The 18,054-nt window shown below is 34.8% G+C and overlaps 1 protein-coding gene across 4 annotated transcripts; it reads left to right on the top strand.

The window, feature by feature from the left end:
- Nucleotides 1-10,102: 10,102 nt before the first annotated feature.
- On the top strand, nt 10,103-17,826 carry LOC122310840 (BEL1-like homeodomain protein 6). 4 transcript variants are annotated; one of them, XM_043125032.1, is made up of 6 exons: nt 10,103-10,929; nt 11,271-11,313; nt 11,828-12,769; nt 15,735-16,114; nt 16,201-16,261; nt 16,829-17,826. In XM_043125032.1, exons 1-6 carry the CDS (start codon nt 10,781-10,783, stop codon nt 17,510-17,512), a joined length of 2,259 nt encoding a protein of 752 aa, XP_042980966.1. In that variant the 5' UTR covers nt 10,103-10,780; the 3' UTR covers nt 17,513-17,826. The 4 variants fall into 4 exon arrangements, with proteins under 4 accessions (XP_042980966.1, XP_042980968.1, XP_042980969.1 ...); XM_043125034.1 differs by having other exon boundaries at nt 10,104-10,929; nt 11,793-12,769; XM_043125035.1 differs by lacking the exon at nt 11,271-11,313 and having other exon boundaries at nt 10,104-10,929.
- The last annotated feature ends 228 nt before the right edge of the window (nt 17,827-18,054 follow it).

Here is an 18,054-nt window from a genome sequence, read left to right as displayed (position 1 = left end):
TACTTGATGTGATACAAGTGAGATGATAGTTATGGTGTATAGAATTTTCCTTTATTAAATTCATGGTATCTTTACTTATTAGAAACCCCATACATCAAGCTCTTTTTTGGAAGAGGATAAGTTACAGAAAAAACAGGGCCAATCTCTTTGGCTCATCTATGAATATCTTCTGCCATATCAGCATCAAGAAGACCTTCCAATATGACAGTCCTAGCACCCTTCACAATACAATAAAAATAGTAAATCATGGAAAAAAAATTTGAACGAGGGAAAAAAACTAGACAAGATATGGGAGAAGGTCTGAATACCTCTGTTTTTCTGCACTAACCCCTTAAACGGACAGAGCATTCGAAAGTGCAATTGCTTTTCTTGGGTTCCTCTGGACTTTGTTCGAGAGAATCGATGATAGATATCAAAATTTAGTGAAAAATCAAATAATAAAAAGACTAAAATGATAACTGAAAATAAAATGCCATAATTACCTTCTCAAATATTTTGGAAAAAAAAATGACACCAAGGATGTAATCCATCAGTAAATAAGGGATCGAAAACCTGTTTCATCCATGTTTGAAGAAGGCTTTTCTGCCCAAGAGGCACTACCATCCTTGTCATTCTTTGATTGGCAATTTCATCAGAACGCACCACTGATTTAAGATATCAAAATATAGAAGAAAAACTTGAGCAATGATGAGAAGGTTTTGCATTGATTTGAGTTAATCAGATTATGTAACAAGAGCACGATAGGTTTAAAACCCATAACTAAAGGGAGGCACATCAACCTTGATCTGCCTTTGATCTTCTCTGTTGAAGGGTAGCTCTACGTGGCATGCTTGATAGCATTTTTCTGACTTCCAGCTGATGAGCCGTTCTTCAGCTCAATAGTACGGGCTGCATCTTCTGTAACAGCACTGCAAATGAATCATAATACGTGCTACAGGTGCAAGGCTTCAAACAATGCAAATAATGAGTATCTTTTAACTACCAAAAAAGGGGCTAAAAATTAACAAAAAAAAAAAAATGTAGGCAAAATGAAAATATTTTTCAAATTTCCGCATCACAACACAATAGGCCATTGTAAAACCTGTAGTCTGAATATAAGCTTGTCATGACTTGCTTTTCAGTAGGGGAAGAAAGGCACCGATTAATCACTAATTATTGAGTTTTAAATATGTCTAGTAACACAACCAGTCTAACTAATAAAAAGGAGGTAAAACTTAAACTTAATTTGGGTGGGGGCAATGCAATTGACTTACAATTGAACAAAACCAAAACCACAGTGCTCAGTTAACCCTGCAAACATTTAAAAAAATGTTTGGCATATATTAACCAGTGCTTGATTAAAATTTTAAATCCAACCAACAAATTACCAGTATGCAAATAGTAAACCACAAGCTGAAGCCTATGGCAGATAAATCTCAACAATAAGCCACCAAGGCACTTCTCACTTGTTTGGCAATGTTCCGGCAACAAATTGTTGTAGCTAAACTACAAGCTACCAGTATGATCACCGTAGGTGGTGTCAAACTTATTATTCTAGCTGATATCAAAGCCTCTCTGTTGTCTGATACAATATCGATGTTTTGATAATATCTTTATTTTTTAGTGTTTGATAATATCTATTTAAATGAGAAGCAATCAATCAGATGCCAATGTCCATATCTATTTTTCTAAATAACATCTTTCTTTCCAGCCATATATTTCATTCCACATGCTAATGCCTAGCGACATTTCAAATTTTAAGGAGAGAATTCTTTCTTACCCTTCCGCATAACCATGAAAAACCGCCCGATATGTCCGACACTGTTTGGTTGCACCAGTTGTTTAAGGTTACAACAATCTAGCGACCGAGCGTTCTGCTAAGATCAAGGAGTCTTTGGTTGATGCTACTATGCTGAAAATAGCCCGAATTCTCTCGGTTTGAACTGTCCGTTTTCCTATTCTTTCAATTCTTGGCAAATGGCAACCAAACGAAGCGAGAGATATGAGCGAGTACCTGAGAATTAGTGAAAGAGTATGGCAGATTGGTGACAAGCAGTGTGGAAGGGGAGTGTTCGGTTTCAGCTCTGTTTTCGCCTCCCTCTTACGTTTACTTCCTCTTTCCATCTCCTTGTTTGGCCAACTGAGACTGCGAAGTGCGAAATGCGAACTCGGCAAATATTTCGAAACGAAAACCCTCCGTTTTCCGTCGTTGAACATCATCTCATTACGTGAGCGCGAGAAATACCAATTCATTTTTAACACATGACACTGTGATCGATAATAATATGAAATAATAATTAATTTTTTTCCCGGAAAGATATACTCCAGAAATTATATTTGAAGTTGTAAAATACGCAAGTATGATATAATTTTTTTAAAAAAAAAAGTAAATAAATAAGAAATACATATGAAAAAAATTAATTTTTAATAATTATTATTAAATTTATAAATAAATTACATAAAAATAATCTTACAAATTGATGTGGTTTTATCTATATATTAGATTTATTTTATAATAAAAATAATTTTATAATACGAAAAATTACATTAAACTACATCAATTTATGAGATTATTTTTATATAATTTCTTTATAATTATAATATTTTTTATTTTTAATTAGTAAATTACTCTTTTTAAAATAGATTATGCAACGTGTGCAATCCACGGTTATATCTACCGTTACTTTACTGCATATAGTTTGTAAATTGAGCTGTATATTTGGGCCGTAGGATCGGGCCGTTTCTTTTGTTAGGCTTCTTAAATGTCCTGCTAGTTGTTCAGTTCGTAGTTTTTTGGGCCAACTTGGAAAACGTAGGCTGAAACCATGAGACGTCTTTCTTCTAGCTAACCCACAAAAAGTATTCGAACACGTCTTTTTGTAAGTGTTTTTTTAGGCCTTTTCTTATTTGGTTGTCGCTCTACTTGACCAATAATACAACTCATTTTTGCTTGTTGAATTAATTAGTGCACTATATATATGAAAAGGGCTTCCCAAAGAAGAGCAACTTCTAGCTTGATTGGAGCCTAATAATTCCCAAGTCGAGAATGTTGATGAACTTTCCAAGAAAAAGAACAAATTCATCGGTATTGAAAAATCCATCTCTGAAGATGACGATTATATATAATATGAGAATGTTTATATACACTCGAGAGAGTGCAGAAGAGGAGGAGGAAACCACAAGTGACATTGACATTAAACATAGAGGGCTAGCTAGCTACCGCGTACGTAACGATGAACAAGATCAAAGATGCACTTATCGGAGAAGAAATGACATGCAAGGAACCCCCCCCCCCCCAACAGCTTCTTATCCTTATAATGCCATGGCTTTCCTGTGCATTGGTCCCCCAACCCCAATATTGGAGTTTGGGATTAACCACTTGGGTCATGAAAATGATTATAATCATGATATTGCCGCATCGAGCATGAGTGACTTTCTTATATATGGGGCCTCAAGTTGTCCTCCGGTCGGTTCATCCCCCATACGCATCGATCGATCTCTCCATCCCAGTTAGCTACCTCCATCCTCTCAATAATTTAAATTTGGCCCCTTACATGGGTTTAGAGAATCAAGAGTACTTCCCTAACACTGCCAAAATGTCCTTGCCATTTTGAACATGCATTTATTTCTTTTAAGCTAATAATATTTTAGCGCTGCAGTCAACGGGTACTACAAGAAAAATGGATAATTGCGATTAATTAATAGTCTTTTCGTTACTATTAATTGCTCACAATTGCCCGTTTTTCTTGTAGCGGATATAATATTAGACAAGTATCATCCATGCGTGCGCGTACATGATATATATTCATGATATATTGCATTATATTAATGAATATTTCAGGCATTTATGTCAATTTTCTTGGCCAAAATAACCCTTTTTTTTTTTCACTCTAGCTCTCGACTGCGCCATTTGAAACGGAAACGTGTTTTGCACAAACATGAATTATTCCCCATTTTGTGCTGTTGTTCTTTTAACGTATAAATATTAAACTTCTACCCTAAATTCCAAGAATCGATCACCAATTTTGCATTCGTGCTCTTTATAATCAGTGTGTTCTTGACCAGGCATTCGTTATGGGGCATGACTTAAGTGCAAGTTGCATGGTACCTTTGCCTCTTAGGGCCAGGCATATAACGTTGGGGTGGTCCCATACATACCAATGCATGTAATCAGGCTCCCCCGCATTAAAACCTATTGACTTCGATCCAAAATATTCAGAAAACGCACCTGGGTGATCTACATTTCTCAATTGCGGGTTAACAAAACCAAAACAGCATTAATAGTACGTTGCTGGCAACAAAATATTATTTATGAAACATTCAGAAAAGGGACCGAACTCGGTTACTAGCTAGTCGTAAATCTGTTGGTTTCAGCATTGATCTGCACGAACCAGAAAAGAGTAGAAAAACCCGCCATTTTCTGGGTACCATTGTTTAGCAGCGTAGAAAAATTTTTTATCTATCAATGGTTTAGATCTTTGCGTGATGACCCATTCCTCCTGTTTTTGAGCTCACGGGCATTATTCTTGTAACCCCATCTTGTTTGTAGTCACCGTGGATTTATACTGAAGAAGAGTTTCAATTTTGTTTTAGCGATCTAGTTTCAAAACTAGGTTTCGCCGTGTCCTTGAACTGCTACCGTGCCAAGGTTGCCATGCAGATCACTAGCTAACAAGTTCGCAGTTATCTTAGGTTTGAATACCACCAAACCTACAAAATAAACGTGTATGTCATAATACAGTTATCTAAATTAACGTTATTTGTTCATGTTTCTAAACCTTGATGCCTTCAAATGTGGGAATTGTCTATTGGAAGCTGCTGGTACTTTTGGCAGATACAGAAAAATGAATTAAGAATATAATATAAATATTTATATATTTTTTATCCTTTTAAATTTTTAAAATAAATGATAATTCTACTGAAGATATTAAAAAAACATGGTGCATAAGCCTTAAAGTGGCATCATTGATAGAACATTTTAAATATGTTTATCAATTTTACAAAAATCAATCTGTAAAACTTGTGTAATAAAATTTATAACACCATTGATATATACTGTGCGACTTATTTGCCACGGCGTCCTCATTTATTTCCCTGATCAAAAGCAACTGGAATTTGAGAGCCGGTGGGACGCGAGGGCAAGTGCCATTGGATCTTTCCGGCTTTAATGAATGAAAAGCATAGCCTACGTCCAGCAGAGGTGAAAAAAATGGGGGTGCGTAAGAAAGATAAAAAGAAAAAGAAAAAGAAAAAGTCAGGTTAGGTTAGGTTAAAAGACACCGTACCAGTGTGTGCGTTCTCATCGTAAAACCAGACCAAAGTGACAGAGGAAAGACAAAAAAGCCTCCTAGACTTTGCTTCCGGCATGGGACCCACGAGATATCAATTATTTTTAGTGGATCCCATCCATGTCATAAATGACGTCATAAAGCCACACTCGGGAACGGATCCCCACGCGCGCGAGCGCTCGCTCGCACTCCATTGGGAATAGTTCTAAATTGTTCATTAGTTTGATTCTAAAGTTAAAATGGGGACCCACTTCTCATACCTAGAAGTTGATTTACCGAAGACAAATCACTAATCATGTAATCATGACCGCCCACGTGTCGAGTAGGTTTCAACGCTGGCCCACCTTGTTGCCCTACTTGTCAAAGAACCAACCAAAGTTTATGCCTAATCAACTATAAATATATTACTATATTGATTACCGACTATCCCCGAATATCTTATATTAAAGTTGGCTTATTTTTTAATTATTATTAGAAAAAATATATATATATTATTGAAAAATAATTTGAATAAATGTCTAAATTCATATGATATCAACTTTTTGGACTGTTGGTAGATTGTAGTTTGGTTTCATGCAGGTGTTGGTGCAGGCGGAGGGTTGCTTTTTTTTGGCCCCATTTGATTTTTAATCAAGACTTTTTAGCGTACAAGACTCAACTAAATATCAAGAAACGGAAGATTTCAAAAAAATAAATAATGAAATGATACTCTCGCTTCTCACATGATTGATGTGTAGACTTGATTAGGTGCACAGAGGATTCATTTTGATTCGTTTGATTAAGAAAATGATAGAAGAGTTTTTGGTTGTTTGATCGCTAAACAAACTTAAAATTGTTAGGGAGATAATGAAGGGTAATAACGTTAGGGATTTTTAGCTGTACCTTAATGGAAAGAGACCACTTCCTTTCCCTTATTATACAATTATTAAAGGTTGGAACTCCAAGAACAAAAGTATCTGCCTGGTCCGGTCCAAGTTGAATTTCTAATAATGATGGTTTTAAGCGAAGTACAGTGACAATTACTTGACATGGTTGGATCGGAGCGAGGATTTTATGATGTCAGAAAAGCGAACCCCAACTTCGGAATCCTACGTCGGACTGAACGTAGGTAGGGGGAGGCAAAACAGCGGGCGAGCAATTTCTATTTCTCGGGCTTTTTCAGAGAGCTTGCGCTTTGGCCAATCGGATCCCTTGGCTGTATATATGACATTAGATTAGATTAGATTAGGGATATGCATTTCGCGAATCCCAAGGTGGTCATGTCTGCCCCCTACCTCACTTTCCCCCGTATTGATTAGGCCCTCTACACGTCAGCCCCCCCTCCTCCCTACAAGTTCAGGGTTCTGTTCTTCCTGGTCCTATGCAGCTTTTCTGACTTTTTGTTTCGGCATTCGAGTTTTGTGTTTATTATCAAAATGGCTCGAAGATGTATAAAACGCAGCGAATTACTTGAATTGAATGGCCATTTTGTCTCTCTTATTTATTTTTAGTTTTGACTGAAAAATAATTTACATTTCTAAGACAACTCGATAAAAAATAAAAAATAAAAAATAAAAATATATGGAATTGGAAATGTAAATTTATATTGCTAACTATGGTTTATAATCTTAAGGAAAATTAAACATTTCTTTTAAAAACAAGTGAAAAAAACTAGGTAGGACGGAAGACCGTAAGAACTTTTGGATGCCTTTGGTAAAAACAAAAAGACACACAAATCATTACATCCATGATCCATAATGCTTCACAACGCTTTAATGGGGTCCACAGATGAAGACTGTTGTGCGATTTTAGACGATGTACGCAAATCGACGCGTTGATTTTAGGACCAGTACTTGTAGAGATGTGATGTTCCACAATGGTTTAGAAAATTTAAATATGTGTTTGTCCATTAAATGCACTACAGAACTTTTCTTTAACTTTTTCTCAATTAACTCTTTTATGTTACATTTATTATATATTATTTTTAGAAGTGAAAGCTAAAATCATAACCTAACACAAATATTATATATAAAAGATAAATAATATTTATAATTGTAATTATATAAATACTATATAATTTTTTTAAAAAAATAAATTAATACGAAATTTATATAAAAAAATTAATTTTTTAATCATAAATTTTATTCTTTTTCAAAATAATTACATGACGTTTATACATTCTATAATTATATATAATATTATTCTTTATAAAAATATATTGATTTACCAAATGAATAATAAAATATTTAAAAATGCGGTGCGGCTCATGCCGCAGCTTGACATTCACGTGCTGCTGCGCCTTAGAGAGCCTGATGCTATCACACACAGCACCATTGGAACCAACGGCATTAGATCTTCTAAATCCGAACTGCTCTTTCACTCTCAGTAGCGGTCTTTGACGACAATTTGACATAATTTCTGATTACTCTTATCCTATATTCCTACTTTTTCTAATTAAATATTAAGTTAATGTAGTTATAAAAGCCTTTTTTAGCCAATCCAATCTAACAAAATTCAGCATACAAATCTCCAGTGCAACTTATAGCTATAATCCTATAATTTGTTTATCATATTATATTAAAACTGCTTCAAAGCGGCTTCCACTCGTAATAAATTGGTGGGAGCCAACTTTTGACTTCAAATCCATTTTTTTGTTATCTTTCTTGTGTTGTATTTGTTAATTTTAGAAAGACTATAAAAACTCTCGTCCCATCAAAATTTGTATATTGTAATCTTTAAGTTTATTTATGAATGCTTACTTGCTTAGAAAAAAAAAAATTATATAATAAACTGACATGAGTTCTTATAATATGTTAAATATATTTTATAATAAAAATAATTTTTTAATTTAACAAATTGCAATAAAATAAATTTATAAAATTATTTTTATATAATTAATTTATAACTAAATATTTCTCTAACTAACATACCCACCTCTCGAGTAGGTGTACTTGTCCAACACATAATGTTCTTCCTAATCTTCTACTTAAAAAAATCAAAAGAAAATACATTTATCATAAAATAAAAATAAAAAAACAAATAAATATTCGCACACGCAGCCTTAAAAAAATGCAGACAGGTAAGCTTTATTTTTTATTTCTTGCAGCTTGCGTCATTCTTCAATCTGTCTTTCGTTCCTTTCTTTTAATTTTGGCGATACATTTTTTTTATTTTTGTCAAAGAATTGTACTTTAGATCGCATGTAAAAGAACATCCTTAAAAAATAGAAAAAAATATAATTGTAAGTATAAATGTGTATTAATTATGTATTAATTTATTGTAATTGGTCAAAAGTAAATTTTATTAAAAACAGTGTTAATTTAAATTTTAAATATAAATGAATCAGTATTGATACGTAAATTAATATGCAACTTTGCTTATACGTAATAGAACTCTAAAAAAAATAAGGAATGTTGTTTCAAATATCTTGAATAACAAAGAAAAAAGATGTTATTTCAAAAGCCCAAAAGAAACTTTAAAATTATGCAGCACATATAAAGAGTACTGATACTCTTTAGCTGCCTTTCATTCCCTACCCAACATGCCTCTTTCATTGGGCAAAATCTATAAGATGCCAAAAGAGAGAAAGAGGGAAGAATATGTAAAGATGAGTAGTGCCCAGTGCATTAGTGGGATAGGCATTTACAGCAGTTTGTTTTTGATAGAATATCCTCATCGCTGTGATGATAAATTCTCGACCTGATATTCCCTTTTCTATTTCTAGCATGTGATAGTAACGTATCAAAAAGAGTGAGCATATTGCTAAGAATTTCACCAACACAAGCTTTTGTACTTTTAGAGCTTTCTATTTTTTTGCCAATTTTACAAAAATTATATACTCAATACTTTAGTGGAATTGTAAAAGAGTAAGAGGAATGCTACATATCATCCCACACCACACACTTTATATATTAAAATATTATTTTTTATTTTTTTTATTTTTTATTTTATTTTATTCTTATTAAACTAATTAAATTATTCTATTTATCATCCACACACTACATATTTATTATAGAAAAAATGAAAAAAAAAATTAAAATAAGTGTGGTGTGTGAAGTGTGAGGATGACAAGAAGATTTTTCCAAAGAGTAAATATATTTATAACCATAAATTGTATAACCACTTTGAAAAAAAAGAATAAAACATATAATTCACATGAAAAAAATTAATTTTTAATAATAGACCTAACTCTTTTTCAAAACGATTCTACGATATTTACGTACTTCACAGTTATATATATAATTATTTATTTTAAAAACACAATTTTTATAATCTACTACAAGAAAAATACTCATGTGACTGATCATTTACTATGAAAATAATTATTTTTTTATTAAAATAAGTAAATGCTAATTATCTGTATCATAAATAACTCATCATAAATATTATTTTTTCTTGACTCGAATCCTTTCATCTATTGTATTTGGAACGTTAAATACAATTACAAGAAATGTACTTGAGCGATGGTCATCATTGATTCATGACCTCAATGCTCGTTAATTGTCTATAGATCGAGTGCATGAATGATATAGCCTATTCCCTTTCAAAAGATGCTGTTGAATATATTTAAGAATATAATTATTTTCAAATATTTTTAGATTATTTTATTATTATTCATGTAATATTTAACTAAGATTTTAAAATATTTTAAAATATTTAAATTGGCTTAAAATCTAATCGTGTACTTGTTTACAATACCAGAACTATAGGGAAACAAAAAGAATAACATCAAATGAGAGGACCCCCATTGCAAATCACAATTTTAGTTAGAATAAAAAAAGACGCATACAGCGAGTGACATGGGCACCTCTTTCATTTTGAAGTTCCAAACGAATATAGAAATAATCATATACATCACACAAACTAACAGAAAAATAAATAAAACATTAAAATCGTGTGGAAGCTTGAAAGAAGAGAGAGAAACAACGGAAGAGATTAGAATATGCTGTGTATGGTGGATATTACAGCAAGGCCAGACCTTCCATGCTCAAAGATGAGAGAGACAGCCCGAGGTTGAGAGAGAGAGAGATGGTGTTTGGGTTTAAGAAAGGGTTTACGTCTACCAACTGGTAGTTAGAGATTGAACTCCTTAACCAAACTCTTCTATCACCCGCAAGAACAAGCTCACGAAAAAGAAGCAGCAGCGGCAGCAAATATCAAGTCAAGTACCACACCAAACTCCCCGAACCCGGGCTCAAGCAAAACCCATAAGAATCGGGGAAAAAAAGCCCAGAAAGAAGAACTACAAAAGGAGATAGAGATAGAAAGAGAAAGTTATCATTCTTTCGAGTTTCTCACAGAAGCTTTTAAAGAGAGAGAAGTGTTTGTGTATGATTCTCACGTGAGGATTGATGGGAATCATAGAAGGAGATTATATGATTATAAAAAAGAGCGAAAGTGAGAATTCATAGCTCTTTGAATTATCGCCCTTTTATTTTCCTGCAAAAACAGTAGTTTTTTCTTCTCTGGGTCATCTTTTTTCTATTTTACAAACGGGGTTTGGTAATGATGCGTATGTTTGTGCAAAATTTTCAATGAAAAGTGAGGCTTTGTGTTGTAATATGTGGGGGGGTCTCGGGATCGGAAAGTATTTAGTTTGGAGAGGATCGTTTTCCTGCAGATCGGTTGGTGTTTCCAAGCTTTGCTGTTCCCCACAACACCCACAACTGCTACGGGTTTCCAGGTAATTTTTTTTTTAAACTCATTTCTCTGACATTTTTCTTTCTTCCCCCTCCCCCCTTCGTCTTAGCTGCTGAGCTATAAATTATTTGTAATCTGTCCCTCGCACTCGCTAGCGTTGGCTTGGATGACGACAGTGATGATAAGAAAATGAAGTTCATCCGGTTTTGGTTTTTCAACATATACTGGGTGTTTCGTATTTGCTTGCTTCTTCTTCCCTTTTTCCAGTTCTTTTAATTTTTGTTTGCTGGTTTCTGTAATTGTTTCTCTTAATTTACGTCTCCCTTATTCTTTGGGTCATAGTTCTCGTTTCTGGAAGTTGTAATGCTTAAATTTGCTTTCTAGGTGGAGAGATGAGATTTTTGGAGCATCACTTTCTACGCAGATGGTACTGCTCACGTTGATGCTCGTGTAATAATTATATTTCAATGAAAAATCCCCTATATATATCGTAATATAACCGCATGCAAATGGAGATTTCTCTTTTGATAATTGGTCCTTTGACGTCCGACCCTTAAATTTATTGCTTTATTTGCTGTCGAGTGCTGTGACTATGATCTCGTTATTCTACCCATTATAACTTCGGTTTGTGACAATCGTATTCTATATCTGCTCGTGGTATATTTTTCTGGTGAATTCATCCTTTTATATGTAGATTGTATGAGATTTAATATGAGGAAAACTATATGCATGAGACATCTGTAATACTGGTATTTTTTTAAGTAGGCAAGCTTATGTCTGTTTGCTGTAAGACTAAAATTTGATTACTAATTATTTAAATCAAACTTGCCAGATCCATTGTTCTTTATATATATAAAGAAGAGAATTTTTTAATGACACCAAGCTGTTTTGATTGGCAATTTTCAGTTCTGGGGTGACTCTAATCTAAATCGAATACCCAGGTGGGGAAATTTCGAGATTTGAGAAATATGGCAACTTTTTACACTAGTTCAAGTAATCAAAGAGATACTGCACCAATACTCTACGTAAGGGAACATTTGCCTAGTTCGTTTGCAGAAGCTCCGGTTCTTTCTGGTAATATGATGATGTATATGAACTCTGGTCCATACTCAAATTCTTTAGCTGAGAATTCTCAGCAGCAAAACAACTGCATGGACCCATCGTTGGGTGCTTCAAATTCTTCCCCACAGCAGCAGGAAATCTTGTCAAATCTCGGTGGATCACGGCTTGTGGAGCATGATTTCAATGCATGGAGGGAAGGTAGAAATGAGATGCTAGTTACGCACCCAATGGGTAGCTCTGCCAGTATTCTTCACAGTGGACAAAACTTGCAGGGCCAGGGATTGTCCCTCAGCCTCAGCACACAAATTCCATCAGAGTTCCACATGCCATCTATGCCATATCAAAATCCTAATTCAGGATTTGCTTCATTATTGAGTCCTAATTCATCAGTTACAGGTGATCGAGGGGATAGGAATGGCTCTTCTAGAGATGAACTGCTGAGAAATGCTGATTACTTGCCGCCTAGTTTTACTGGAGGCAATCAAGATTTAAATAAAGGGGATTTATCTCCGTTTGGAATGTCAAACATTGTGAGAACCATTCCCAATTCCAAATATCTTAAGGCAGCACAACAACTGCTAGATGAAGTGGTTAATGTACGAAAAGCTCTAAAGCAGCCTGATGTTGCAAAAAACGATGGCACCCAGGAGCATCCGATGGAGACTGATGGAGGAACAAAGAATGAAACTACAATGCCACCCACGGGTGGAGTGCCTCCATACCCTCAAGAGTCAGCCGGTAATTCTCCACATGAGCTTTCTCATGCCGAAAAACAAGATCTACAAAACAAATTGACAAAGCTATTGTCCATGTTGGATGAGGTAATACCGATAATTTTTTGTTCTCTCTTTCTTAGATAATTATGCAATTTGTTTCTTATGTGGTCATTTGGCCCTGAAGTGGATTATTTTTTGTGATGCAAAAGCTCATTGTGAATTTACTCTATTGGATCACTGTGTACCTCCTAAAAATTTATGATTTAAGATCGCATATGCATGCGTGAATGTGAAAAACTTCAGATCAAAATTTTCTTCACTGGGCATGGACTGTATAAGTGGAAGGTAGCTACTGTGCATATATGTAAAAATTAATGAAGATAGATGGTACCATGAAGTATGTTCAATGTTGAAAATTTTGGTATGTTTGGTGACGTTATTCATAAAAAAAAAAAAATTGTTTGGTGACGCTTGTTTTCCGAATTGAGGATATCCAAAGAACTATGGATATTGTAAATCCAGGAAAAGAAATTTATATTTGAGACTTAGCTAAGCGGATGATCTCATTTTCAGTATTACATGATGATTTGGCTAGAAGATGGTTGGTATTCTTGTTTATTTTCTACCATTTTTGTCACGAGGTGTATTTAGCTGAAATGAGTATGGGGGATGTGTTGGTGTTGCATGGATAACCATTTTCCAACTTGCTATCTAACCTAATTTTTGTTGGTATTCCGAACTGTTTGATTCTGAAGGACTTTCTAGGCAGGTTGGAAATGAAATTGTCCAGGAGGATGTAGAGTTCAGTAACCTTCCATGGATAATTGGAGGATGAAGTTTTCAGCAAGTAGAAGTTACCAAACTTTTGTTGATATGTAAATGTCCAACTTTTATGTTGTGACAACTTACCATTGTACAGCACATATGTTATTAACTATAACATTGGCAATGTCAACTAACTTAAGGGCATGTTTGGGTAATGAGATGAGATGATAAATTTGTGGATAGTAGTGAAATGGTTTGTAAATAGCAGTGAAATAATTTGAGTTAAGATGCTTTATTGGATTTTGGAAAATGAGAGAAAAAGTTGAATAAAAATATTATAAAATTAAAAAATTGTTTGAATATTATTTTTCGTTTTGAAATTTGAAAAAGTTGTATTATTTTTTGTGTTTTGTTTAGAGAATTGTAAAAGTTATCATTATTAGGTAAATGATTAGATGAAAAAGTTGAAAATTTGGAATTGAAAAATGTTTTGTGTTTTGAGTGATGTTTGGAAAGGAAATTATGATAAGTTTTGAGAAACATCTCATCTAATCTCATCTCATCTAACTTCCCAAACAGCCCCTAACTCTTCTTTTATGTTATTGCTGTTTGAATTTCGTTTAAGATTTACAAATATGTAAATTGGGTTAGGTGACAATGTCAATCAACCTATAGTTGCTCATCTTGCTATAACTTGCTATAACTTGCTCATCTTTTATGTTATTAATGCTGTTGTTATTACTTCAATTTCTTCCTAGAATTGAAACTATTGAAATGCATAATTTCTGTAGTTACTTGAGAGTTATGCGCAGTGTGCCACATTGGACATTGTTTAATGCTGTGTTAATAAGGTGTTTAAGTTACAAGTTAGCCACTACTGTCAACTTTCTGCATCCCCAACTGCAGGCTTGTAAATCGTCCACTATAATTCCTAGTGCAGCATTTTCCAGGACTGCATGGAGCCTTTCATTTTATCTTCAATCTTATTTCCTGCTATTTCATATTTTTATTACCCACTGGAAGCATGAATTCTACATACTGAGGTGTCTAATGAGATCAACAAAAGACTAGTAAAAATTAAGAACCATTTTCATCTGTGGCTCACACTAATTTAGTATATTGACAGGTTTGCACTTATCTTAGTTGACTATGATGTGAAGGATATGTTAACATGGAAAATTAGTTAGTGCCGCTTGAAACTTTTGTAGGAACATAGTACGAGTTACTATGCATTTAATGCATTTTGTTGCTGAGCAAATGGTGCCAACTGCCAATTTATTAACTTCCATTCTTCAATTTTGCTGTGGGGTGTGCTGATTGATAAGATACCATATTCCTAATTTACCTATCAAATGTTTCAGGTTTCCTGATCTTTTATAAGTTGATGGGATTGTTTCTTTTAGTTGTTTCTGACGGAAGCAAGTGATTATTTATCTGCTCAGAAAAGTGATTATTTCTCATTCTAAGCTAATTGAGTAAAAGAGCTTAGTTTTTTGTTTCTGTTTCTATTTCGTAGACCACACTTAATTGTGTACTCCCACTTTTTGGGAGGATCATTTTCGGTGGCATTAGCCAACCGTCTCATTTTTAAACTGTCCCAATTTACTTTAGCCTTCCACATACACTTCATAAAATAAAGGCACCTCCTGAAAGATGTTGCACTGGATACATGAAAGTTATGCACTGCAGAGTCCTTCAGTCCACTCCCAATAAATACTATGCAGTAAATATTATTTGGCTGCTCTTTGTATTTTGCAGTCTATTAATTATCTATGACATATATAATTTCGAAGTAGGAGTAGGAGTGTACTCCCATTGAGCCACATCATCCAATCCTGCATTAAATGATCATCAATTTGATCGAAAGATCTTGTGAATAAATATTAGACAATTTGCATGCATAGGCAATGATCTTGTATGGGTCCCGAATACTCGGGCTTTTGTTTATTTCATGATCAATAAATTTTTTGTATATCGATCAAAAATAAATAAATATTAGACAATTTGGGATTTTAAAATCTTGAAATTGTAATTCATTCCTCTATAACACTTCCTATTCTTTCTTCAGTATTTAATTTTCTGTTGTTAATAATTGAAGAACACAACATTCAGAAAACTCCATAAATTTGGTTATAAACAGAGTTAAAATTTAACAATTTTCTCAGACTGGTATAATTCCTGTGTCAAGTGCTTTTGCAGTATATACAAGTAACGTGTAGGTTAGAATTCCTTATATCTGTAATATTTGAAGGAGGAGAACATATTTTCCCCCACAAAGTTTAATTTTGATAACTTTATTGCACAGGTTGATAGAAGGTACAAACAATATTACCATCAGATGCAGATTGTGGTGTCATCATTTGATGTGATTGCAGGATGTGGGGCAGCTAAACCATATACAGCGCTTGCCCTCCAGACTATTTCCCGCCACTTTCGGTGCTTGCGTGATGCAATCACTGGCCAGATTCAAGTAGCTCGAAAAAGCCTTGGGGAGCAAGATTCTTCAGGGAGCAGTAAAGGAGTTGGAATAACTCGCCTCCGATATGTGGATCAGCAGCTCAGGCAACAGAGGACTCTTCAGCAGCTCGGTATGATGCAGCAACATGCATGGAGGCCACAACGTGGGCTCCCTGAAAGCTCTGTTTCGATTCTTCGTGCTTGGCTGTTTGAGCATTTCCTTCATCCGTAATCCCTCTGAAATTACTCTTTTTACCCAATGAGTTCCAACTTTTCTTGCAATATATCTTTTAAAATAATTTCTCATTTGCCAGATATCCAAAGGATTCTGATAAGATCATGCTAGCGAGACAGACAGGCTTGACTAGAAGTCAGGTAAAACCCATCTAATTTTGTGATCTTTCTGTTTGTGGCTGGAATATGAGGTGATTTGTTTTCTTAATGAAAATCAGGAGTACTTTTAAAGTCTGGGTTTGTGTATCGCTTGAAAATTGTGGCCTGTTGACAGGAAATAATTTCAGTCGGTTAAGGATTACAGCAGAAAAAGTTGAGAAGTCAGTAGTAGGGTAGTCAAGGACAATAGGAATACCGCAGAAAAGACTCATTCAGGATAGAGCTTTGTTAGGGTGGAAAAGTACATTTGTTTTCACTCTTCTGCTTTTATTGGTAACCAATGCATTAGGTTTTTGTGGTCAAGATGAAAGCAATTCTTTTACCAGGGATATTGCCCTGAATACTGCATAATATGGAAAAGTTTTGTGGTATTTTGTTTTGTTTTTTGTTTTAAATACTGTTGGTGCTGATAAAGTTTTAAATAATCCATTAGAGTTGTTTCAATAGCACTGGGGATTATAAGTAACTGGAGCAATGCCATGTGCTCCTTGGCTTCTTTTCTCTTTGGTCTGGTCCTTAGTTTTAATAAAAAAAATTCGGAACTGTCAGGTCTCAAATTGGTTTATAAATGCACGAGTGCGTCTCTGGAAGCCCATGGTTGAGGAGATGTACAAAGAAGAGATTGGAGATGCTGAGATGGACTCTAATTCTTCGTCTGACAATGTGGTCAAGGCAACAAAAGGGAATGATGGGACCTTTGAGGATAGAGGGGAAGATTTCCAACAAAGTATGAGTTCAACAGCCACCGAGAGATGCAGCACTAGTCAACTCGTGGACTCCAAACCAGATGGTGTTCCTGATGTACAAATGGCAGGATCTCCCAGATTAGTCAATTATCAAAACAGGACCCGTGAAGAAGCTGAAAACGAATATGGGTTGGTGAAGCGAAGGGAGGAACAAAGGCCTAGTATGGATGGCTGTAATCTCTTCCCTGATGCAGCCAGTGAAAGGTTCATGGCAGCTGCTGCTGCTGCATATCACATGTCAGAGTTGGAGAGGTTCGGAGGTGGAAGTGGAGTGTCTCTCACATTGGGGTTGCAGCACTGCGAGGATGGTAGCCTACCCATATCTGGTGTGGCCCATCACAATTTCATTACTATGGGCGGGGACCAAATTTATAATGCTCCACCATCATCCGTAGGGACTGAGACGGCTGATTTTGAGTGCATGAATCCTGGTAACCAGCAACGCAGGTTCAGTTCTTCCCATCTATTACATGATTTCGTAGTGTGAGAATGTTGATTTTGGATCCATACAGTGGTGGTTTTTGAACTATTAATGCTTGCAAGAGGAACAGTAATTGCCTGGCTATAGACTGTTCTTCCGAGAGCTGGTAAATGGAAACATTGCAGTCTGAGAGTATGGAAAGCATATAACACGGTTGTAATATATCAACAAATTGGCAGAAGATTAGCATATTGTAAAGATACATATTATTTGTTTGACACGTGGAAGGAAAATTGTACAATCTGTGCCTTTTTTCAGTTTGAAGAAGAAAGATGTTATAATCCGAAATAAAAGATTAGCAGATTTTGGGTGATTGTTAATTTGTTGCGGATAATGACCTATGAAGATGTTTTTGATTCTGCTGGGGTTGGCAATAGTCGTTGCTGAGTCTCTTAACGGCAACAGCAAGCAGCAAAGGAGGAAAGAAAGAGGCTGGATGTGAGGTTTTAAAAGTTTTTATGTGTGGCTTTGGCTTCTCATGTGTTGGTATAAATGGAACTTAACAGTATACATTTGTGCTACGTGATCATTTCAAAGTCGTAATTTCG

Source organism: Carya illinoinensis, chromosome 5 (assembly GCF_018687715.1).
Source record: "Carya illinoinensis cultivar Pawnee chromosome 5, C.illinoinensisPawnee_v1, whole genome shotgun sequence".
Lineage (NCBI taxonomy): Eukaryota > Viridiplantae > Streptophyta > Magnoliopsida > Fagales > Juglandaceae > Carya > Carya illinoinensis.
Note: the sequence above shows the minus strand (reverse complement) of the source record. Positions and strands in the feature narration are given on the sequence as shown.